General features: G+C 39.9%; 1 protein-coding gene and 1 long non-coding RNA gene across 10 annotated transcripts in view; one reads left to right on the forward strand and one right to left on the reverse strand.

The window, feature by feature from the left end:
* The first annotated feature begins 5,214 nt into the window (after nt 1-5,214).
* On the forward strand, nt 5,215-6,178 carry LOC148873524 (uncharacterized). Its single transcript, XR_016105428.1, has 3 exons — nt 5,215-5,348; nt 5,480-5,573; nt 5,697-6,178. It is a non-coding gene; the product is annotated as an uncharacterized LOC148873524 (long non-coding RNA).
* LOC148873525 (poly(ADP-ribose) glycohydrolase 1-like) overlaps nt 5,508-26,150 on the reverse strand; it is a 66,288-nt gene continuing 45,645 nt past the window's right edge. For 5 of the 9 annotated variants that reach the window (XM_088965862.1, XM_088965861.1, XM_088965858.1 and 2 more), the window contains exons 8-11: nt 11,546-11,684; nt 11,131-11,334; nt 7,146-7,208; nt 5,508-5,860 (exon numbers count right to left, since the gene is read on the reverse strand). In XM_088965862.1, coding sequence (XP_088821988.1) covers nt 5,687-5,860; nt 7,146-7,208; nt 11,131-11,334; nt 11,546-11,684 — 580 coding nt within the window. In that variant the 3' untranslated portion in view covers nt 5,508-5,686. The remainder of the gene's footprint in view (nt 5,861-7,145; nt 7,209-11,130; nt 11,335-11,545; nt 11,685-26,150) is intronic. The other 4 variants (XM_088965866.1, XM_088965859.1, XM_088965867.1 and 1 more) reach the window with 2 other exon arrangements.

The following is a 26,150-nucleotide window of genomic DNA, read 5'->3' on the forward strand; positions in this document are numbered from 1 at the left end:
ACTCCCATGATCCTTGGAAGTTGGCCCACGTGCCGAACGATCCAAAGGGTGGTCAACGTGCATGGCGGTTGCCTTAGAAAATCTTAGACCACTCAGGTGACTTCTCGAAAATCTCAGATGCGGTGCATGAAGCCCACGCCAAACAATGCCTATATAAAGGCACCAACCCCAATGGCATAGGGGGCAAGTAAGCATATTCTAGCTCTCATACTTTGTGATTTGTAGCTCACAATCTATTATGAGAGTACTGACTTAAGCATCGGAGCAACCTCGCCGGGTTAGCCACCCCGAGTCCTCTGACATTGGTTCCTTGCAGGTCTCTAAAGAACTACAAAGCTCAACAATCAATCCAGCTTGCCACCAGGCAGCTCGACACCCTGGTTAGCTCAGCACTCTGGTCAACTCGAAACCTAATAGGCAGCTTGGCACTCTAGTTAGCTCGTCACCTGACCTGTCTAGCTCGGCCCAGTTAGCTCGTCAACTAACCAACCTAGCTCGGCCCAGTCAGTTCGGCACCTAACTTGCCCAACCCGGCTCAGTCAGCTCGGCTCCCAATCTGCCCCTAGCTCGGCCTGGTCAGTTCGGCATCTAGGTCCTCATCTAGCGAGAGTTCTCCACATCAGCCTCTGAGTCATCGGCCACTTGGAAGCAGACCAAATGACAAGGTACTTAGCACAAAAAATTGATACTTCACCAAAAATTAATTCATCATTTGGCGTCATCTGTGGGAAACAGTATGAAAAGCTAAGTTCTCATCCTTTGAAAGGCTAAGTCCTCTTCTTTCAACTTTATTTCAACTCAGATAAAGCCTCATCAGTCCTCTTCACGAGGTACCCTCTACAAGACGAGCTCTTCGTGGCTTCCGCGGGAGTAGGCGACCAACAAGCTGCAAGGATGCCCTTGCTGGTCGAGCCTTCCAAGGCTCCCGTGCGAGCCCGTGTCCTAAAGTCGGTAGTGTTGCCCCTGTAGGTCAAGCTCCTAGTAGCTTCTTGTAGGAGTGGGTGACCGACATCAATAATGAGGCCGATGCAATGCAGCCGTAGCTCTAAGGTGCCAAGCTGATAAAAGACCTCGGCACCACATAAGACCCAGTCGCCTCTTCGGCATGGACAAAATCAAGGAGTGTGGACTACAAGTCGCTCCCAGAGCCTAAGAGCTAAAGTGTCGAACTGGCAAAGACCTCGGCACCACATAAGACCTAGTCGCCTCTTCGGCATGGGAAAAATCAATGAGAGTGGACTACGAGTCGCTCCCAAAGCCTAAGGAATTAAACCGACGCTTACGAGCTCATCGAATTATTCATTCCAGGCCAAAAAGAGCAATATACTCCCTTCGCCAAGTTACTTTCGGCTCGGGAGTGGGGGGCAAATGATGAGGGCAGATTTGGCCCTCCAATGACATTGTGACACATGGCACCTCAAAACAACTAGGTGACACCCGGAACCACTTAGGCAACAAATTGCCAAGTTGGTAGTGTCCCACCTGGTGGTCTGGCCCAGGCGCGACCTGGCGGCCTGGCTTAGGCGTGACCTAGCAACCTGGCCCAGGCGTCGACTTGGCAGCCTGGCACAGGCGCCGACCTGGCGACCTGCGAGACGTGCTCGCCGACAAATTCGGCATGCATATCCTAACACTCCCACGATCCTTGGAAGTTGGCCCACATGCCGAACAATCTAGAGGGTGGTCAACATGCATGGCAGTTGCCTCAGAGAATCTCAGACCACTTAGGCGACTTCTCGAAAATCTCAGATGCGGTGAGTGAAGCCCACGCCAAGCAATGCCTATATAAAGGCACCAACCCCAATGGCATAGAGGGGCAAGTAAGCATATTATAGGTCTCATACTTCGTGATTTTTAGCTCACAGTCTACTATGAGAGTACTGACTTAAACATCGGAGCAACCTCGCCTTGTTAGCCGCCCTGGGTCCTCTGACATTGGTTCCTTGCAGGTCTCTAAAGAACTATGAAGATCAACAATCAATCCAGCTCGGCCCCAGGCAACTCGGCACACTGGTCAGCTCATCACCTAATAGGCAGCTCGGCACCTGATAGGCAACTCGGCACTTTGGTTAGCTCGTCACCTGACCTGCCTAGCTCGGCCCAGTCAGCTCGTCAACTTACCTACCTAGCTCGGCCCAGTCAGTTCGGCACCTAACCTGCCCAGCCCGGCTCAGTCAACTCAGCTCCCAATCTGCCCCTAGCTCAGCCTAGTCAGTTCGGCATCCAGATCCTCACCCAGCAAGAGTTCTCCACTTCGGCCTCTGAGTCATCGACCACTTGGAAGCAGACCAAATGACGAGGTACTTAGCACAAAAAAATTAATACTTCACCAAAAATTGATTCATCAGATACTATTCCCAACCATGAATGATTCCAACTATTAAGCCTCGTATTTATATTTCCCCTCTCATCACATGCTTGATATTTGATGCATGATGAGAATGTATGATTACCCCATTCTCCCTTCTTTTCTGTTAATGACAAAGGGGGATAAAAAATTTTGATTGATGAAAGAAAAGGGTAATTTGGGGATTTAAAAAGTTTAGGGGGATAATTGTTACCGGTCCCAGAGTATAGGGGGTCTTTGTAATTTACCCAAAAATTAATTAAAAGAGAATCAAATAAATAAATAATCATTTCATAAATGGATTAAGAAGTAAATAGAAAGAATTGAAACCTAATAAATAAAGGACTAAAAAGTAATAATCAAAAACCAAAAAGTAATAAACATATAAACATTTCATTCATTTGTCTTATCACATTTTTTCAAATATCACTTATCTCTCTCTCACTCTCTCTACGTGTCATTTAGAAATAACACCCATTTTAGCATTTTTTATAGGTTGTTATGGTTCGGACTACGGGTGCAACTTTGGCATATTTGGGTTGGGATTCTATCAAAATTTGAATGGACACAACTCAAACCCAAAGCAATGGAAATTTTAACTCGGGGCAACCCTAGTTGCACCCTAAGTTTAGACCATTGGGCATATATATCCAATTACATTAGCAACCCAAACTTGTTAGATCTATGTATTATACAAAATAACTTTCTATAAAAATAATGATTTTATATGTTCCAAATGGTTTTCATTGCACTTACCAAAAAAATGGTTTTCATTGCAGGAAAGAAATATGGATCTAACATCGATCTATTAAATTCATTGATATAAGAATGACTTATGCCAAAGAAAGATTTAGGCTGCATTCCTTTTTTGGGAAGCTACTTATCCCATGTTCTTTTATTTCCAGGTAAATAATACAATGATTGTTTTAGCCATAAAAAAAGTAATTATTGAAAGGGACAATTTTGTTCCATCCAAGTGTTGTCAACTTTTCCTTGGGGGAAAAGTTATTTACCCAATTACTTACCCACCATATCTAGGGAAAATGATTTTTTGTAAACCCCACATAAATCTAAAAAATGGGTATCTCAGTCAATGGGAGCCAAAATCCTATTGACCAACTTTTCCCTCTCCCAAGATCTGTAAAATGAACAGACCCTTATGGTCTGTTTGGTTTCCGAGAAATAGTGGGATGAGAAAGGATGAGATGAGAAAGGAAGAATTTATTTTCTCATCTTTTGGTCATGTGTTTGTTTGCTGAGACCTACTATCATGTAGAATGCGCTTCTAGCGTTTGGTTGATGAGACGAATGGATGAAGAAATACTATAGAACTGGAACAAATTCATGGGGCTTGGAATAGATTTGCAATAAATCCATGGGAAAAACTCTAGATCTGGAGCAAACACATGTCTCTGGCCAGATCTAGAGTGCCGAAGTTAAACCAGAGATCTGAAGATGAAGACAATAACTTGTCCTTACCTTCGCCAGAGAAACACATGTCATTAAGAAACAAAACCACCAGAAGCGTTACCTTCGCCGGAGAAGAAGAAGACAATAACCTATCCTTCTTGTCTGAGATTTGAAGACAATAACTGCCGTAAACAAAGACATAACTTGTCCTTCCTATCCTTGTTGTCTTCACCAAAGAAGACAAAGACAATAACCGCCAGAAATATTACCTTCACCAGAGAAGATGAAGACAATAACCTGTCCTTGCTGTCTTCGTCAGAGAAAACGAAGATAATAACCGCCAAAAACGTTACCTTCGCCGGAGATGAAGGATAGGGTGATTGGAGTTCGGACCACTACAAATGTGGGAGATGAAAACAGTCCACCCTTCAATAAAATTTCCTCACTACCATCGCACGACTTTCATTTCTCAGTGGAGTCGCACCTATTTGGTAAGACCCCACATCCCATATTTTGAGAATGATACTCTTATCCCATCGCAACAACTCTCCCAAAACAAACATCCAGGTCGCGTGAACCGAACGTACCATTAGAGGGTGTTCTTTTTTCAGATTTATGTGGGGACTAAGAAAAGTTTATTTTCCTGGGTATCACTTACCCACTTACCCGGGTAAGTGATACCCATCTCCTAGGTGGGTAAATAACTTTCCCACCTAAGGGGAAAGTTGCCAACACTTGAATGGGACAAAAATGCCCTTTTTAATAATAGATTTTTATGGTTAAAATGGTCATTGCCTTATTTACATGAGACATAAAAGTGGGTAAATGCACTTACCCGGGCAAGTGCATATTCATGCAAAAACGAACAAGGCCTTAGTGTTAGACACATCTATAGAATTTGCAAAAAATTCCCTATATATCCACATAATGTCCCTATTGTTGCCATATCTTTTCATCATATTCATGCATATTCAAATTTCAAAGCATATATGTGTCCCTATTTGTATCTAAGCTTTTCAATAAAGTACACGATTTTGATATTTCGAACCTTGGTTTCTTTCTTTTTGTTTTCCTATCAGACCAAACAGCTTAAGAGTACAAGTGTATCGTTGCATGTTCTCGATTAAAAGTTCATGAAAAATACCATCTCAGATGGTTGAGTTTTTTTTTTTTTTTTCGAGAAACTGATTTATTGTAAGTTTTTGATCCAGGCCTCCTAACTGGCAAACTGGATTTCCTACCCACACTCTATCCTTCTTCAATTCCGTCACAGGAGTCCGGATCTCCTGCACAAGAAAACTCTGCCCACGTTTATCGGAGTCACACATGGAGAACATCTCATCCTCTCTTTTCCGCCAGAAATTCAGCCCGATTCATGGGATTCTAATAATAATGATGCCAACATTTCAACTTTCTGTTACTCATTTTCTATCTGCCAAACATAGCCTGACTGATTTCAACATTTGGCTATGCTATTCCCATGGGCACATTCGCATAAAAAAGTGACAATGATGAATCAGAGCCCAGGATCACCCCTGGAAAAAAGTGACAATAATGAAATCTGAACCTGAACCAATTACAAATGAACGAGGTAAAACTTTCTTCACGAATTGACAAATCAACCAATGGATTGATCAGCATGAAACTCCGATTTTTATTTATTTCCGTTTTTCTTTTGCTATGGAACTCAAGATATCTCTCGTGATTCCTTCGGAGGTGCAGGTACGGTAAGCTTTCTTCTCAGAAGTCAGAACAGGGAACCGGCTGTCAGATCTGATTAGATGTATTTCAACCAAAATTACACACATGGGAAAAGGTATGTGCAATATTTTGAAAATTTCCAAATTGACACCAGTGTGCTAAAAAGCCAAACAACTAAAACACATAAATGAAGGCTCCTTTCTTCTTAGTACATTAATGTTGTCATTCTCATATACAGTTCTTGTCTGATACCATGGAAGAATCATGTATGGGCGATGATGGAAGGAGCCAAGTGAAAAAGCCAATATTAGTCTCTCCTTTCAATCTCTGGTTTGAGTATTCCGCCAACAGGTTCCAGAGATCTCCAACGGTCCATTCATGTGAAAGAATCCATTGACTCACCTGCCAATCCAAAATACACGCATCAAGAAAGAGAAGTAAAATAAAAATGCTACAAACTAGAGTTCACGGTCAACACAGGAGGAACATAGCAACGGACTTGATATCCATGTGGTCAGAAATGCAGTCAGCATTATGGCACAGTTATTCTTCTCTGATAATGAAGTATCATAAACACAGCCTTTCCGATGTTGAACCACCAAATGCTTTGTTAGCATGGGGATAAAACATCAGAAAACTTAATTTGTTGTAAGTGTGAGTTGGGGCCGTTTGATAACAGCTGAAATGGATGAACTTAATGAATTATTGTTTTGTCTTTTAGTGAATTAGTTATTGGGAGGCTGTCACAGATCTGTTACAAGTTGAAGGGGCAGACCAAAAAGGACTTGAGTGAAAGCAATAAGAAATGATTTATGCACCCATAATTTAACGATGGATATGACACTATGACACTGAACAAAATGGAATGGCAAAACAGGATTCATGTAATAGGAACAGAGCATGAATGATGATGATGAGTTATTAGGAGGCTGTGAGCTCTCTAAGCTGAAACTGAAATTGTGTTAATTGCTATACTCTGTATGGAGCAGAGTGTTGGACACTTAAGAAACATGTCGAAAAAATGAGTGGCAGAAATGCATATGCTGAGATGGATGAGTGGAAAAACTAAAAAGGATAGGGTAAAAAATGAAAGTCATTCAAAGGAAACTAGAAGCCGTTCTAATAGGTGATAAAATGAGAGAAAGTAGACTTGGATGGTTTGGTCACATGCATAGGACCACCTACAGCACCTGTAAAAAAACAAGCAATCAGTTACAAGTTGAAGGGGTTAGAAGGGCTAGGGGCAGACCAAAAAGGACATGAGTCAAAGTGGTTAAGAAATTATTTATACACACATAATTTAACAATGGATATGACATTAAACAGACTGGAATGGCAAAAGAGGATTCATGTAGCCCACCCCACATAATTGGGACAAGGCTTAGATAATAACAATGACCACTAATAGACAAAGCAACAAGTCATTCAATACAGTGACTTTGACTTTTATCAAACAATCAAACAACCCCTCACACTCATTGCTTAATTATAAGTCAATCTTGTCTTTCTTTTTTTTTTTGGGAAATAAGCCAATCTTCAAAAGGAAATGATTTGGGCATATGCTGATAGAACTGTCAAATTATAAGAGAAGATTGCATCTCTTGAACTTATTTTCTAACTGACAGCATCAGAAAGAATTAAAAATACCATTTTGTTGGGAAGTTTTGACATCAATAGAAACATGTACCTGATCTAGAGTCCTCAAGGCCTCTTCTCCAAATGTGCAGTGGGAAATGAAAGGTCGTAAAGCCTGGAAGAAACATTCTCAGAATGAACAACAAGATCAAAATACAATTTCTCAGATCTTTTTTTTTTTTCCTTCCCATAAATACAACCCTAATCAAAATATAATCTCAGATCTTTTTCCCACCCAATTGGGTCAGCAGAATTAATCTTGTTTCCTCCATTCTGTACCATCCAACATCTATACCAAAGTGTATACCTTAATTGCTACTACCCCCCTTTCTAGCCAATGCAATTTGCACCCTCTTAGGAGGATTTATTTCATTCCTCCTGCTATCTGACCGTATAAGGGCATAGACTTTCTATATCAGTGTTTAGAAAATTGAACCAGACCATCCAGTCAGACTCATTGAACCATAACCCAGGGCCCTAGCCAGTTCAATCACACCCAAGAACTGAAATTGCTAAAAACACTGAAAACTGGCTGGCCGGCTGGATTAACTGGAAAACCGATGAACTGATCCTCGTTTCATGAAACTGCCCAGGTCATTAAATAATTGAAATTTCAAAATGCATGTGACAAGAGTTGAACCCATGGCGTCTTATTTTTATGTATTGCTTAATTACCATTAGTCTACTTCTTTATGTGTTAACTAATGACTCTCAATTGCATATATTGCTTTATTACACACTTATTTTAAAAATAAGAGACGTGAACCCTGGTCATTTTCTTTAAAAATTAAGGAACATGCAATCCATCCACCATATTTTAATATGATAAAATTTGTAAAATATATTATATAGTATTTATATGATCCATAGTATATATGTGTGTATGCCATGTCACCATGGTTCAACCTCCGATTTGACCTCAGTTGAACCTCAAACTCATGAGCCTCTTCCTTTTCCAGTTCTATAAACAATCTGTTTCTCTAAACATTGTTCTTTATAGTAGGCAGCTCCTTTCTTAATGTTGGACTCTTATTGGCTCATAAAGTGGGGTTGAGACCAGTTAGAAATGCAAACTCTCTACTAGTGTTTTCAACCTGTTGTTGACCCAGTTGGTCGAACCATTCAGACCATCACCTAGTCATGATTTTGGGTCCAATTTTCCCAAAACCCAACCTTTGGTAAAAAACTCCTGGGTGGTTGAACCATTGCCCCATTTAACTCAATCACCAGGTCACGATTTGCACAAGCAATGTATGTGCAAACTTCCAAAGGCCATAACGTCACGCTTAGATGTTCGATTAGGGTGATCATTTTTTGATTGTGGGTAATTTTTCATGATCTATGTGACCCAAGGCCATGCCCCACTATCCCCCCCTCAAAACCCTTTTTTTGGCCTCAATTTGCAATTTTTAACATTTTTTACAAATGAAAAACTAAAACCTGAATTGAAAATATAATAAACATAAAATAATATTTATATATACATATATACATCTAAAAAATAACTATATATTTATTGATAAAATACATGTTTATACATATATACACATATATACATATAAAATGACTCAGCCTCCAGGTCGGTTTTTAAAACATTACTCTCTACTAAGATAACACTACCTTGTAGGATTTAGCATTGTTCATAACTCCAATCTATAGACCGGTAGTGGTCAAGCTCTTTCCATATTGATGTAAAATGTACACATAGAGACACTTCTCACCTTGTTTGCAAGCTGAAGATTCTACCTATAATTGGTACATCCAAGTATAATGTCTTTGTTCAGTATAAGTTGCCTTAGCTTGCACCCAAATCTCTCTTGCAGGTTCAGCCCACAAAGTTATTTCTCAAAGAAAATCAGCCATGAAATCCTGACTTTCCTCTCCCCCCATGAATAATATCACTACTTTGGACCACTCTAAGTAGGGGTCTCAATGGACCGGTTTTGGATTGGACCCCGTTCAATAAACCAAAATCAATTTGGATGGATTGGATGGACCAACAAGACGTATTGAATTGGACCAGTCCAGACTTAATGGTCCAAATATTTATTGGATTGGATTGAACCTGGTCTGTCCATAATGAATTTATATTGGATTGGGTTGGATTGAGCCAATATATGGTCCATTGATAGTAGAATTAATCTAAATTAAAACAAATTTGAACAGATAGACGGTCCAGACATTGACTGAACCGGTCCAAAATATTCGTTGGATTGGATAGGACATGGTCCATTTGTAATGGACTCACATTGGACTGAACCGGATTGGATAAAATCCAGTCCATTTGACACCACACCCCTAACTCTAAGCAGTTCAACCCATCAAGAGGAGCGATGAAAATTGGAAAGTTCATATTCTCCATAATGTCTGCTGATCATAGGATGAGTAGAGGTAACATCCAACACAGCTGAATATTCAATTTCCAAGACAAAAAATACCAAACAATTCCTGAAAATATTTCAATCCATCAATAACACACCAATCAAACAGTCTACATAGACTTCAGTTACTTTGCAAAAGGCCACACCACACTACCAGTCTACATAGACGTATTGGGATAAGCTTTGGATATGGATGAAAATTCAAGATACACATGGATACACTAACAAAAATAAACCTTAAAAAATTTATTAATGGTTTAAACATAAAAAATCATACTATAAATAAGTTATTTAAACATAAAAATCATACTTTAATGGTTTATATAAAGTGTGAGATATCAGGACACAATTGGTAACTGTTGAAGAACTAAATTGTGTATGTATATACCTTCATTTTCACAAAATCAGTATAATTTGTCTTAATATTTATTAGTATATAAATTTTAATAACCAATTTTAGCATTTATCGACAAACATCCACCAAGAAGAGAAAATTTACTCAAGATTCAAGAATCAAAATGAATATGATTTTGACAAGAAAATAGAGTATGGTGTAGTGGTGGACCTATGGTGATTATTGAGAGAGGGAGTAATTATGGAGGTTATTTAGGAATTAATGAGAAAGATTAGGAATGAGACAAAATTGAATTTGAGAGAGAGAGAAGGGGGGGTTAAATATTAAAAATCATAATGTCTTGGCCGATACACAGAGTATTGATCCTTACCAGGCAATCCATATGAAAAAGAACGAAACATTGGGTTTTTATGCATTCCGTGTATTGGGCCCTCACTGGAACAATATGTATCAGCCAATATGGCCTGATACGTTGCAAAATTTTAAACCTGGAGTCCACACAGATCATTACAAGACAAACACCGTTCACACAATACCAAGTAATAGATTAAGAGTCCATACAGACCACACTGGTCCTGTAAAACTCCACATTCAATAAGAAAACAGACAGAATTTCAACTATTTTCATGTCTACTCATCAGTACATATTCTCCATGTCCTCAGATAGCAAAATTTAAACTTCCACCAACCAGAAAAATGGTTTGAGACTTCTTAGTGATTCAAACAGTTCCTGAAGTGATAATTCTGAGCCTATCACACCAACCTGGCTTCATACACACCTCACAGTTATATAGACTGCCCTTGGTACATAATCTAAGTCATACAGACAACACAATCTCACCACTTGATCTGTTTAGATCCTCAACACTCCCATCAACTATCTTCAGTCACCACAACAAATATTTCCTGGTACCACGACCAAGAATAAAGAAGGGAGGGAGAAAAAAGAATGCAGACTAGTCTGAGCACTCCCAAGACTATCTCCCAGCCGCCTGTCAATCCTCTCAATCCAGGTTAAAGAAACAAGCAGTCATTCAGATCTGCCCATGGAAGTGCTCTGATACCATGAAATCAGATCTGAAAAGGTGCATGAAGAGAGAGGAGAGAGTAGAAAGAGAAGACTGAATTGAAAAGAATCATAGTAGGTTGAGCAGGACCCACTCTATTATTTTATTAGGGTGACTTAATTAAAGATAAAATTACATGTATGGCCCTGTGCCACTATCTAGACATATTACAAGTATTAGTAGAATATAGTTTGTAAACGATATTCACATGCACTGAGAGGAAGCAAAAGTAACCTGAGATGCAGCAAGCCACTGAATTATAGTTTTAAGCTCGGGATCTCCCCCAAATGCACCACAACCCCAATTTCCTGTTACAACCCCAATATTTTCTTGAGATTCTGCATACTGACTACTTGGTTCACTGTAAGAATTTTCAATCAATTCTGCACCAGATGCTCCTTTCTCTTGTTCCTCAGAAGTTGAGGGAGTTTCATCCAACTAAGAAGGAAGGTGCAGGGTCAGTAATCAAATAAAGAAACTAAAGATGGAAAGGAGGCCAAGCAAAATCTGAACATATAGCAAATCTACTCCATGCTAGATCATCAAGGCCAACAATAGAAGTAAATCTTCATCCTAAGTTCACTAATGCACATATTTCATTAGTTTGCAAAAGCAAAGATGCATAAGAAATGTCCCTCAGGGTTCTCACCATGGCATTCCCAGGCTTATTATTGACCTCTTTGGCATCCTTGTTAAGATTGTTCGTGCCAGGTGCCTCTTGAAACATTTTCTGATACAGATGACATTTTGATTGATCAAAAAATCCACAGAAGGCCTTATTAGTTTCCCTGTCACAACCAAATACTGCAATAGTTCATTAAAAAAGAAAAAGTATGATAGCTCAAAGAGAATTAAATACCATAAGACACTGGTATTAATAGAAGTTTTCATGAACCATCAATGCCTGTAACCTAGCACATCAGCCAGTCTCTGTAAACAGGAAGGATTAGAAAAATTAATCCCCATTAGACTACTTTTAGAAAAGTGGAGTTTGTCCCTTTATTGAACACAACCAACCAGTAAAAATCAGAGAACACCTCCATTATATCTGATTTCAAAATATCCCATCACTCCTGATAAAATAAAATAGAAAACCTATCAGGTCCATGAGCCTTATCCCCATTTAGAGCAAAAACTGCATTCTTCACTTCATCATCCCGAAACTCCCTCTCAATCTAGCTTCTCTATTGTTTGCCAACAAAGAGGGACCATCCCAGCTAACTAAAAAAACCTCCAGTTACTCTCCTTTGAGAAAAGGGAGTTAAAAGAAAGAACAAGAGCTTCAAATCTCTGTTTGATCCTGTTGAGAGTTATATTGTATTTGGCTCTATTTGGGTATATTTATAATACTGTGGGGACCTATATGTATTTGTGGGAGAAAATGGGGGCTTTTGTGTAATTCTGATGCATTTCAGTCTTCTGCTTATTTAAGCAAGTGGTTGTGTGAGATTAGGGTTTGAGGAAGAGTGTGAGTGTGTGTGTGTGTGAGAGAGAAAGAGAGAGTTGTATTCTCTTGTTATCAGTGGATATTTTTCTTCTCCTCCTGTGGATGTAGGCTACCAAGCCGAACCACATTAAATCCTCATGTTCTCTCTATTTCTTCTTGTTTTCTCCTTGATGTGCTATTCTATTTTATGTTAGTTGACATGGTATTAGAGCCATTTTATGTTGTTTAACATGGTATCAGAGCGGGTGTTTTGGTTGCTATGAAGGTGTTCTGGTTGTAGTGAAGGTGTTCCGGTTGCTGTGAAGGTGTTCACATTGCTGCAAAGGTGTTCCGGTTGCTGTGAAAGTGTTTCGATTGTTGTGAAGGTGTTTGGTTGTTGTGAAGAGTTTAATAGCGGTGTGGTAAGTGATTTTGTGATCTGTGAAGGTGTTCCTTTGTTGCTATTTCATGTTCAGTTGAGGTAGTAGTTGACTACTATGAAATCTCTCCATGTAGTAGTCAACTACTAAGAATAGGATACTGATAGTAGTCGACTGCTACGAAATCTCTTTGTATAGTAGTTGACTACTAGGAACAAGATACTGATAGTACATAGTAGTCAACTACAATGACATCTCTTCGTGTAGTAGTCGATTACTAGCCTCAAAATGCAATTGCTTGTGAGTTGGTGGTGGTGGTTACATGAATTGACAAACAGGGCTTTGATGCCTCAAGTTATGGTTGTTTATGGGTTTGTGAGTTGAAAAAGGGGCTTTGATGCCTCAAGTAGTGGTTGTTTGTGAGTTGGTGAATTGAAAAAGGGGTTTTGATGCCTCAAGTTGTGGTTGTTTGTGAGTTGAAAAGGGGGCTTTGATGTCTCAAGTTGTGGTTATTTGTGAATTGGTTGAAAAAGAGGCTTTGATGCCTTAAATTGTGGTTGTTTGAGAGTTGGTTGAAAAAGGGGCTTTGATGTCTCAAGTTGTGGTTGGATGTAAGTTGGTTGAAAATAAGGGGCTTTGATGCCTCAAGTTGCGGTTGGTTGTGAGTTGGTTGAAAAAGGTGCTTTGGTGCCTTGTGGTTGTTTGTGCGTTGATAGAAAATGGGCTTTGATGCCTTAAGTTGTGACTACTATTGTTTGTGAACGTGTGAAGCTCCCTTGGTCTTCGAGAAAAGTGTAGTGACGTGATAATTTTTTGTGTATTGGTGAACTGTTGCTTCAAAGGTCCCTTCAAAGGTCCCACCGTGAGTTTGAGGAGGCGTGTTGAGAGTTATATTGTATTTGGATGTATTTGGGTATATTTGTAATAGTGTGAGGACATATATGTATTTGTAGGAGAAAAAGGGGCTTCTATGTAATTTTGATGCATTTCGGTCTTTTTCTTATTTAAGAAAGTGGCTGTGTGAGATTAGGGCTTGAGGAAGAGTGCAACTGTGTGAGAGAGAAAGAGAGAGAGTTGTATCTCTTGTTCTCGTAGTGGATATTTTTCCTCTCTTACCGTGTATGTACGCTACCAAGCCAAACCACATTAAATCCTGGTGTTCTCTCTATTTCTTCTTGTTTTCTCCTTGATGTGCTATTCTTTTTTATGTTAGTTGGCATGGTATCAGATCCATTTTATGTGTTGAAATATGTACAATATGCCATGGGCATTTTTGTCTTTTCCTCTATTTTTTTTGTCTTTGGTCGCCCTAACATATAAATATTAAATCTGGTGCCGCCAGAGTTCTCTCTTGGCTCTCACGTTCTTTTCTTCTTCTTCTTCTTCTTCTTCTTCTTCTTCTTCTTCTTCTTCTTCTTGCTGAAAACATGGTATCAGAGCGGGACAGTGCTCTGCAAATTCTGTCCTGCTATTTGAAGATCTTCCTTGCTCCTCTGAACTGAGAATGGAAGAGACAGGTGTTAGCTTCATCTGAAGACTGTTTGATTCCAGTTCCTGCCCCTGTTTCTTGGACTGCAACTGATTTGTATGGCACCCAGAGACCAGTGGATGACTGATTGAAGTTCCTTAAAGAGGTCGGTGTTCTCTTTCTGTGTTTGGTTCCCTGCTTCTGGGCTGGGATCGATAGAAACCCCCTGGACTGAATAAGGACAGAATTCAAAACTGTTTTTTTTTTTTTTTTTTTTTTTTTTGTTCTTGGTGTTGAAACCAAGAACTGGTTAAGCTTTCCTGCTTGACTGAATGGTATAAAGGGAGTTTGTCCCTCTTAGTGGGTGTGAAGACCCAATAATCTTCATGTTTAAGGAACCTCTGTAGGTCATAAGTGACCTGGTTCGACTGACAAAGTGCAGCAGCCTTCTTTAAATGTGTTTCTGTAGTTCTTATTGCCTTAAGAAGGGGCCTATCAGATCTGTGAATACCTGTGACAGCAAGGCCTGTGCTCTGATCTAGCAGTTTTTTGTTTTAGCTTAGTTGGGAAAAGACTTGAATAAGCTTGTGTGGTGCTGCCTTCTTTGACTCCAATGAATTCTGAAGATTCTGCAACTTTGGGAACCACCTCACGTCAAGGAGGAATGACTGGTGGTTATGAGACCCTAAATTTTCCTATGTCCATTACCCCCTTGGACGGTAGAAATTATTTAGCTTGGTCCAAGGAGATGCAATTGTACATTACTGCCAGAGGTAAAGCTGGATATATAAATGGGAAAACTAAGGAACCTAAGGCTGGTACTGCTGATTACGATAAGTGGGATCAAGGAAATTGCATGATAATGTCTTGGCTTTTGACCTCAATGCTGCCATCTGTTGAGCAAAATTTCATGTGGGTTGAGACAGCAAAGGAAATTTGGAAGCCAAGGCAACAGGATTTATCAGCTACAAGCAGAATCTTCGACATGTAAGCAGGGAGAAAGGAACTTATCGACATATTATTCTGCCCTCGCTTCAGTTTGGAAAGAACTCGACTACTACCAGAACATTGAGTGGGAAAGTGAAAAGGATGCTAAAGCATATAAAAAGTTAGTTTCTTAACAAAGGGTGTTCGCTTTCCTTCTGGGTTTGAATCCTGTGTATGAACCTATTCGTGTTTAGATTTTAGACAGCAAGGATCTTCCGTCTGTCCAAAAGGTTTATGCACCTGTTCAGTCTGAAGAGAGTAGGAAGTCTGCCATGAATCCTCCTGAGGGGGAGATATTGCTCTTGCTGTAAGGGGTAACACTGGGGCACCGAAAAAAGAGGAAAATTAGAAAAAGATGGATGATAAAGACAAAATATAGTGTACTCATTGCCAAAAACCTAGGCACACCCAGGAAACCGAAATGGGCACAAGAATTGGGTAAGAAATCAACACAAGAACCAAGCAAGAAGTCATACCAGAAGTTTAATTCAGCTCACTTAGCATCTCATGAACATCAGAGTACTTTTCAGGACTATCTCCCTTGTTCTAACCCAAATGAAGATATTATCAATTCCTTCCATGACCACTTAGAGCAATATGGTAGGGCTCTCCGCAATACTAACTCTGGACCCACACCTTCTACTTCTTTTGCCTCCTCTTCAGGTAATTCTGCTTCAACTTTCCATGTGTCTACTGATAACCCAAAATCCCCACGGATCATTGATTCTAGTCCATCCAACCACATGACTGGTAAGTCAACCATGTTTCAAACATATTCTCTTCTCTCTGGGAGAGATAAGTGAGGCTAGCAGATGGATCCTTCTCCTCCATTGCTGGTCAAGGATCTATATTTCTGCCTTTTGGCCTCTCCTTATCTAATGTCCTACATGTTCCCAAGTTACCTATTAATTTGTTGTCCATTAGTAGTATTACTCATACATTGACTTGCTCAGTAACCTTTCTTCCTCATTCTTGTGTTTTTCAAGATTTGGTTACCGAGAGGACGATTGGTAGAGGGAACATGGTGGATGGTCTCTACGTGCTAGAGAACAAAGTCGGTTTTACAGTTTCAAAGTTTTTGAGTCCGTCGAGAAAGAGTCAAATTATTTTATGGCACCACTGTTTGGGCCATGTGCCTTTTGAGTCCTTGAAGTTTTTGTTTCCAGAGTTGTTTAAGTCTTTGTCTGTTAGTGATTTTCAGTGTCAAGTGTGTCAATTAAGTAAACATTGTAGAGCCTCATTCCCTTTACGTAATAAAAGATCAGAATTTCCTTTTCACATTGTGTATTCAGATGTGTGGGTACCTGTTAATATTCCAACTAAGTATGGTTACAAGTATTTTATTTCTTTTGTTGATGACTTCTCTCGCTACACTTGTATTTATCCTATGCATTCACGGGAGGAAGTTCCTAAAACTGTAAAAAGCTTTCAGCGTATGGTTTACACCTAATTTCAATCCGAGATCCGAATCTTTCAATCAAACAATGCCAAGGAATACTTTCATGGAGACCTCACAGATTACTTTTCATCCCGCGGCTCTCAACACAGAAGTTCATGTGCCAGAACCCCACAACAAAATGGGGTTGCAGAAAGAAAAAATCGACATCTCCTTGAAGTTGCTCGAGGATTAATGTTATAGATGAATGTCCCAAAAAGATTTTGGGTAGATGTTGTTCTGACTACTGCCTACGTCATCAATGGAACACCATCTCGGGTCTTGGAATATAGGTCTCTTCATCAGCTCCTTTTCCCTAAATCTCCTTTGTTTCCTATCCCTATGTGGGTCTTTGGATGCAAGTGTTTTGTTCATGATCTCTCTCCTACTCGTGGTAAGCTTCATCCAAAAGCTATCGTGTGCATTTTTCTTGGTTGTCCCCTTGCTTAGAAAGGCTATCGTTGTTTTGACCTTGTGTCTAAAAAATACTTTGCCTCTATGGATGTCTCTTTCTTTGAAGATGTTCCCTACTTTCCTGTTTCTCCTCAGGGGGAAAGTAGAGTTGAGGAGAAATAGAGTCAGGCTCAAGTTTCATTGCCTTCTATTCCTGATCCTCCTCCATTTCGTGTCTTTCGGAAATTGCACTTCAAAAATCAAGGCCAACAGAGTTCAATCGCCACTGAGCCATCAGAAACCATGCCACCAATGCCATCAAAATCTCAGGGGCTGGATCCTTCACCCCACCCAGGTACTATTGTTCCAATTGATGTTCTTGAACCTATTGATATTGACACTTCAAGTTGTGACCTGAACCTCCCTATTGCAAAAAGGAAGGGTGTCAGATCATGCACCACACACCACCCTATATCTCATTTTTTTTCCTATGAGAATGTCTCATCTTCATTTCATGCTTTTCTATCTGCTATTGATAGTGTTCCCCTTCCCAAGAGTGTTGCGGAGGCCTTACTTGTTCCTGAGTGGACAAATGCAATGAAGGAAGAGATCAATGCTCTTCACGAAAATGGCACGTGGGAATTGGTAGATCTTCCTAAGGGAAAGGAACATGTAGGGTGCAAATGGGTCTTCTCTATAAAACACAAGGCAGATGGATTTGTGGAAAGGTATAAGGCTCGACTAGTTGCACAAGGTTTCACACAGGTGCATGGAATTGATTATGCCGAGACTTTTGCTCCGGTTGCAAAAATGAACTCTATTCAGGTTCTCCTATCTCTAACTGCAAATTTTGATTGGGAGCTTCACCAACTTGACATAAAGAATGCCTTCCTAAATGGTGGTTTGGAAGCGGAAGCGTATATGACTCAACAACCTGGTTTCTATGCTAAAGAAAGTGAACAGAAGGTCCGCAAATTGAAGAAATTTTTTATGGTCTAAAGCAATCTCCGAGAGCTTGGTTTAGCAGGATTCACCAGACAGTTCAACAGATGGGGTTTAAGCAGTGCCAATCTGATAACACACTTTTTGTAAAGAGGGAACAAGGAAAAACAATAGCCTTGATTGTCTATGTAGATGATATTGTCATCACTGGAGACTGGGTCTTAGAGATTCAGAGATTAAAGAAATTCCTAGCTACACAGTTTGAGGTAAAGGATTTGGGGCACTTCCGCTACTTCCTTGGTATTGAGGTTGCTCGCTCTCAGCAAGGCATCTTCATTTCCCAAAGGAAGTACACCCTAAATCTCCTAAAGGGTACAAGGAAGCTAGGAGCTAAACCAACTGACACACCTATAAATGTAAATCACAAACTTGGGGATTGCAGTGGTGAGTTTTTGAAAGATCCAAGGCAGTACCAAAGACTTGTGGGCAAGCTTCTCTACCTATCCATGACCAGGCCCGACATAGCATATGTTGTGGGTGTCCTCAGTCAGTTTATGCATGCACCCAAGGAGGCACACCTAGAGGCAACATACAGAGTTCTTAGGTACTTGAAGAAATCCCCAGGGACAGGTTTATTCTTTAAGAAACATGGGCACATGAGAGTAGAGGTGTACACAAATGCAGATTGGTGGAAACCTTGTGACTTGGAGAAGTGAAAAACAGAGTGTGGTGGCCAGGTCAAGTGCGGAGGCAAAATACAGGGCTATGTCACATGGAGTTGCAGAGTAACTGTGGATCAAGAACCTATTGAGTGAATTAGGATTTCCTTTTGATGATCCTATGTCACTCTATTGTGATAACAAGGCTGCCATCAACATCGTAGACAACCCAGTTCTCCATGATAGAACCAAGCATATTGAGGTTGACAAACATTTCATCAAAGAGAAAAATTGAGAAGGGGCAAGTGTGCACTCCCTATATTAGCTCTGATGAACAACTTGCAAATGTTCTTACTAAAGGATTATACTCACTACGGCATTATGATCTTTGTGACAAGTTGAGGATGATTGACATCTACGCCCCAACTTGAGGGGGAGTGTTGAAATATGTACTATATGCCACAGGGGCATTTTTGTCTTTTCCTCTATTTTTTTTTGTCTTTGGTTGCCCTAACATATAAATATTAAATCTGGTGTTGCCAGAGTTCTCTCTTGCTGAAAACATGTTTAACAGATCCAAAGTTTCCTGATTATCAATCATTAAATTTAAAATCTGATTTGTTTTTCCTTCCTGTTGCAAGTCTGTGACAGGCAGCTGTATTTTTAACGCCTTTTAACCACATGATCCTTAAGTGCTTTCTCCAATGACATTTTTCACGTCTGATCACCTTCTCCCAATCCTTTCTAAGTTGTAATATTTTACTCCTCTCCTCCCCTAACAATCCAGACCATTCTTTTTCCTCCAAATTTGCCAATTCAACTCGAACCAATTTCTTCTCCTCTTCAATCAGTTCAAAACTTTCTTTGCTCTACCTTGCCAGTTCTCTTTATTTTCTTTAGTTTTTGTTGGAACCATCAACCAGCCCACCCCTCCACCATGTAACCCTGCCACCAGTCAGCAACTTTCTTTCTGAAATCTTTATGGAGGGCCCAAAATTTTTCTAGTCTAAAAGGCCTAAAATTTTTCTAGTCTAAAAGGCCGCCTTCCTTGTGGAAGTCAATCAGTTTGAAGTAAATAATAACAAGGTCCTGTCCTAGCACACTCTCTAGCTAAGGTAGGAAGGAGGTGGTGGCGAACGTTGATGTCAGAGGGATTGGCAAGTTGGAAGAAAGAATGAGGGTGTTGTATGCCAGCCTGGTCGGTAGAGTAGTTGGGAGAGAAATGGAGGTAGAGAAGGTTGAACCTTGGGCGATCCTACAGTGGGGAAAGGAAAGGGTTATAGGGGTGAGAAAGCTAAATGGAGGTCTGTTGCTCATCATGTTCTGCAATAGGCAGGGGGCGGAGAGGGTTTTGGAATATGAGAAAACAAAAAAGAGATGCCTTGACCTAAGGCTTGATTTGTTGTTCCAAGAGACAGGAGAAGTATCTGAAGGTCAATAGAGACAGGCAGTGTGGATTGGGGTGATTTGCATCCCTTTGTATGCATGGAATATTCTTACCTTTCATGAAAAAGGTAACAACTGTGGAAGATTCCTAAGATACGATGATAAGAACAAGTCTTGGGAGAAGCTGGATGGCAAGAATCCTGATTGAGGTTGAGGACGTCTCTACTATGTGTTGTCCCACACAAGAGTAGAGGAAGAAGGTTTTAAAGTTCGTGAGAGAAAGATATGGCCCAAGAGTAATTGTTGAAGGAAGAACAGATGCAGAAGAGCTAGGGGAAAAGGAGGAGGGAGGAGACAGGGGTGTAGAGATTTCATGTAGCGAGGAGGAAATGGAGGAAGATGGGGAATTGAAGAGTTGAGATCTGGGGAATGAGGAAGGAGGAAAGGGTTATGTGGCAGGGGCAGCATTAAGAGAAGTCTAAGTGGAGAGTTTGAATTTAAACGGACCATTGAGAATTGTGCACACATTGGGTGAGTGTAATATGGTGTTAGAAGCCCAAAAGTCAGGCGAAATAATAGAAGGCGAAAACAGAAAACAGGAGGTTGAAGGTAAACAAATGAGGGGAGATAAGTGTGGGGACCACCACTTTAAGAAATTGATAAGAGATTTAAAAGAACGAACCAGTGTTACAAGTACAAGTGGTAAAGGGTATCATTGGAAAATAAGTATTGGGGCCAACAGGTTTGAAGAAAAAGAGAGTTAGAAGAATTTATCTTTGGGTCTTGAGGATTTCGTGTAGATTTATGAGTTAATTTTGTTTATTATTTGTTTAGATAGGTAGTGGGGACCACAACACACTTGTTGGGACTCTTTGGAGTGTTTTGGAGTGCCTTTTTTAAGTTCTTTATTGAGTTTTTGTGTTCAGCTGCCATATAAGGGCATACTTGTCTTTGTACATATTTTTTTTGTTTACTTGAGTATAAATAAATAATGAGAGGGGGTGGCTAGATCTGACTTTTTTTGACGAATTGGCCAGATCTGATTGCTCTCTCATTCTTTTTTCTATTCTTTGATGCAGTAGGGCTGGAACAAACTAACTCAAGACAGAAAGAGAGAGAGGAAGAGGGAGAGAGAGGAGAAGGGGTAGAGAAAGAGAAAAGAGAGAGAAATCCCAAGGAATCACTCTAGGGTTTGTAGGAATCACTTCATACAGAAAAAGAGTTCTAAAGATACCTTCATTCATTCATTAGCTTCAAAAGGAAGAGGATACATCTATTTATAGAGTGACTTGTGTGGCCCGGAATACTGTTCATAATTACAAAAATGCCACTCCTTGTCTTGTGCATCAAGAAACACAATAACTTTCTATCTACTGATGCAAATAAACTGAAAATTGAAAGACAAGCCCTACTAGAGGAATAAGATGTTATAGCCCAGACCCACACAGGACTAGTTAAAATGACGAAAATACCCCTGACCAGCTCAATCCAAGTCCCAAGAGTCTTCCCCATACCAAATCAGAACCTGTTTGTTTGCCTTCTTGTGAGAATTGGTCTTATAATGCCTGGACTGATCCCCATCATTCTTTCTCTCCTCTTTTCTCACAAAAACTCTTCTTTTTTTCATCTTTTTCTACAATTTTTTATTTTTGTAGATTTCTACTTGGTATCAGAGCAAGATTTGATTTTTTTTCTATGCTCCCATCGTGCAGCCATAGATCAACTGACTGCATGATGAGTTAGAGGGCTGATCGAAGACTCCAAAAGTGCTCGGCTTTTGGATTTTTTGGTGGATCTAGAACCTCTTGTAGCAGATATAGGGCTGATCACCAAAATCAGGAAAATTTTGAGAAGTGGGAAGAATCTTGATTGTAGTAGGACTCTTCATTTTTTACCTAGGAAGGGGCGCTCTACATTTTTTGGAGTTCTTGGTGAATTCTGAAGGGGCGGTTCAAGTTCTACTGATTTCTGAGGTCTTTGGAGGGAGCGGTTATCTTTTCTCTTGTTTCTACCAATTCTCATGGAGACAGGAACCTTAGTAGGAGGAGGTTTTCTAACCTATACTTGTTTTTCTAATCTATTTTGAGAATTATGGAGGGCTAGAGCACTGAGTAGAGTTCAACCAGTAACAAACAATGTGGAGTAGGCTCCAGAGAATCTTTTGGACCTAGGATTATTACCACGGTTAAGTTAGGTGGTACAAACTATTTAGAGTGGGCACAATCAGCGAAGATGGCTATTGGAGCTCGTGGGAGGCTGGGATACCTTACTAGGGATGAGAAGAAACTTGATACAGATTCCTCCCAATGGGTATAGGAGAATTACATGGTGATATCTTGGTTGTGTAATTCAACGTTACCACATATTGGTAAGAATTTTTTTTTTTTGTGGAAAAATACAACAAAGGAGATTTAGGATGGAGTGACTGAGACCTATTCGTAGAAACAAAATGTAGCCAGAGCCTACCATGACTAATACAAAATAAGGAGATAGACCTATTGCTATGTATTTCTCCATGTTGAAAACACTTTGGCAGGAGATAGATCACTTAGAGACTATGGTTTGGGAGAGTACAAAGGATGCAACAACCTAAGAGTGTCACTCTTTCTCAAGTTTATGCCTTTGTGTTTGGAGAGGAGAGTAGGAGGAATGTCATGTTGAGGCAGTCTGGAGTTGACCAATCGGCTATGGTTAGTACAACCAAAACTAAGCCAAATGGAGACAAGGGGAGTAGTGAAATCAAGAGAGAGGATAAGAAGGACTTGGTGTATAACTACTACAAGAAACCTAAGCATAGCAGATACACTTGTTGGAAGCTCCATCCACATTCATACCAGATTGGGTCAAGAACAATAAGAGAAAAGCAAATGCGGTAGTGATTGGAGACTCTATGAGACCTCTTACCCAAGCCAATTCAGAGTCCATTGCAATGGCAACAGTCAAAACTGAATAGGAAAAGTTTGGATAGCTTATAATTAAGAAAGATTCAACTGGTTCTAGTTCTTCAAGCGGGTAACAAAGTGCAGGCACCAGTCACACTACTTCCTTTGCTCATACAAATAGTTCACATGTGGTTGCACATTATGCCTCCACCTCAGGTAAGGAGGAACCTCCCTAGATTATAGATTCAAGAACATTTAAGCACATGACCAATATATCTACCCTTTTTAGTTCTTATCAATTCTGTTCCGGTAGAGACACAACAGATGGTTCTCATATTGCCATTGCTAGGAAAGGGGCAGCTAGGGTGACTGATGGGATTACTTTGTCATCTGTCTTACATGTTCCTAGACTTCATACTAACCTTCTTTTTGTGAGTAGTTTGACAAAGAACTTGAATTTCTTAGTGATTTTTCTTCCTAGTAATTGAGTTTTGCACGATCTAGAGTCAAGGAGGACAATTGGGAGTGGTCTGTGGTAGTGAGGTGAATGGATTCTACCTTCTAGATGAGCTTACGAGACATCAAAGCCACCATGTTAGCAATAGTAGTAGAGGGTCACAGTTAGTCAAGTTATGCTATGGCATAATTGTTTAGCTCATCTTTCTTTTAGTTCCTTGAGATGTTTGTTTCCAAAATTATTTGAGTCTATTCAATCATCTAGTCTGGAGTGTGAGAGTTGTCAGTTGGGAAAGCATTGTAGACATTCTTTCAAACCAAACAATAAAAGAACTTCTTCTGTTTTTGATATTGTTCACACAAATGTATGGGGAGTGTATCATATTTCTTCCATGGATGGTTACTGGTATTTTCTTTTGTTTGTGGATGATTATTCAATGTTCTTGGATTTGTCTAATGAGATCTCATGATGAGTTACCCATTTTGGTGCGGTAGTTCTACCCAATGTTTTAAAATATGGAGGCATTCCACTACCTAGAGGCGTGAGGCGTAGTTCAAAATGCAAGAGGTGTAAGCCTCCTTAAGAGAAGGGGGTTAGGAGGATGAAGAGAAAGGGGGGATCTCATTTTTTCTTTATTTTTAATAAAAATCTTTTATATTATATTAAGAACAAATAAAGATGCATAACATTAGTTGAAGGGGGGGGGGGGTCTTGTTCACTCACTCGCCGAAGCTGAGCAAGACCCCCCTGACTCAAAAAAAAAAAACAAAAAAACAAATTGGGTTGCATTGAAAAGGGGGGCAAACCACTTTCTTTCCCATTATCTTTTCTTCCCTTCCCCTTCCTTTTCTTTTCTTTCCATCTTTTTTTTTTCTTCTCTTTCTTTTTCTTTCCCTTCCCTTTCTTTTCCTTTCCTTTCCTTTTTTTTCTTTTTTCTTTTTTTTTTGTCTATTTATATAAGATGTGCATGAGAAGCATGAGGCATACGCCTCTAGCACGCCTCATGATAAAAGCGCATTAGGCATACACCTCAGAGGTATCAGCACCTCTAGCATACACCTTAGGGCGATTTGGGAGCGCCTCGCCTAGAGGCACCTCCAGGTGTATGCCTCCCAAGCCTTTTAAAACACTGGTTCTACCAGATGGAGTGAGGACTAAGACTTAGATCAGACAAAGCTAGAGAATATTTTGAGAAGGATTTGGCTACATAGTTTTTAGAGCATGGGGTGATTTACCGAAGTAGTTGTGCTTATACACTGCAACAGAGAGGAAAAATAAACACATTATGGAGGCGGCAAGAATTTTTATGGTGTGTGCCTTAGTTCCTATTCAGTTTTGGGGAGATGTAGTTCTCACGGCTGTGTTTTTTATCAACCGTGTTCCTTCACACATCTTGGGGTTCAAGGAGCCATTCAGCCTTTTATTTCCAAATGAGGAGATATTTCATATACCTTTGAGAGTTTTTTACTGTGCTTGTTTTGTTTACATTCTTGGTCCTCATCGTAGGAAGTTGGATCCTAAGGCTAAGAAAGTAGTATTTTAAAAGGTGTGGTAGGCGTACGCCTAGAGGCAGGCAAGGCACCCCCAAAACGCCCTAAGGCATATGCCAGAGGTGCTAACACCTTTGAGGCGTACGCCCCGTATGCACACCTCATGTATAAAGACAAAAAAAAAAGGAAAAAGAAAGAAAAAAAGGAAAGGAAAGGGAAGGAGGAGAAAAAAAAAAGAAATAAAAGAAATAAAAGAAAAGAAAGGGAAGGGAAGGGAAGGGGAAAGAAAGTGGGCCAAGGATAATCCCCTAGACCCCTTGGGTGGGGGGCTTTGCCCCCAGACCCCCCAGCCCCCTCTTTTGATTAGTTCTATGCATCTTCATTTTTCTTAATATAAAAGATTTTTATTAAAAATAAAGAAAATGAGATTTTTCTTCCTCTTCTTCCTCATCATCCCCCCTCCTCTTAAGGAGGCTTATGCCTCCTTGTGTTCGGGAGGCTTACGTCTCTTACATTCTAAACTACGCCTCACACTTCTAGGTAGTGGAACACCTCGCTTCACACCTCTGTGTTTTAAAACATTGCTTAAAACAAAAACACAATTCAAGAACATGTTTCAAATATTCATTTATTTATTTATTTATTTATTTACTTTTTTGCAAACATGATGGTTTCAAAAACAAATGAAAACAAAAGCATTCATGTTGCAGAACACCACCTAGGGTGTCTTCTCCAATGCGAATTATTTTTTGTGTTCAAAAAATCAAAACCATCTAGCTTGAAAACAAATTGGTTCTTATGAAGTCACAGAAACCAAGTTCTTGGTTGTATATGTATCTTTTTTATTTTCAAAACTGAAACCAAAAATGGTTATAGATAAATAATATTACTAGAGAATTATTGCTTTAATTGCAACATGGTTTTGGAGATTCAGTTCACAGCCCCATCACTTATGGAGACAAATACTAGCAGAAAATTTTGGATTAGGAATATCAATTGGGATCCAGGTATTGTGGAGGGTCCTTATGGCTGCTCAATTTGGAGAGGACTTAGGAAGTCTCAAATTAATTTTATTCAAGGTATCTAGCTGAAAGTAAGGGAGGGAGACAAAATTAAATTCTGGAAAGATGAATGGTGTGAAGGCCAAGCTTTGATGGAGAGATTCCCTTCCCTATATATCCTTGCAGAAAATAGGGAAGCAAAAGTAAATGACTCATATAAGTGCCAAAAGGGGGTTGTTTCCTGGTGTCCTACTCTAAGGAGTCTGAATGATTGGGAAATAGAGGAGATGGTTTCATTACTCAGCTTGTTTAATAGAACCTATCCAAAACCAGATCAAGAAGATTCAA

The sequence above is a fragment of the Nelumbo lutea genome, chromosome 1, assembly GCF_056320005.1.
Source record: "Nelumbo lutea isolate HS-2025 chromosome 1, American lotus-T2T, whole genome shotgun sequence".
In the NCBI taxonomy this organism is placed as follows: domain Eukaryota; kingdom Viridiplantae; phylum Streptophyta; class Magnoliopsida; order Proteales; family Nelumbonaceae; genus Nelumbo; species Nelumbo lutea.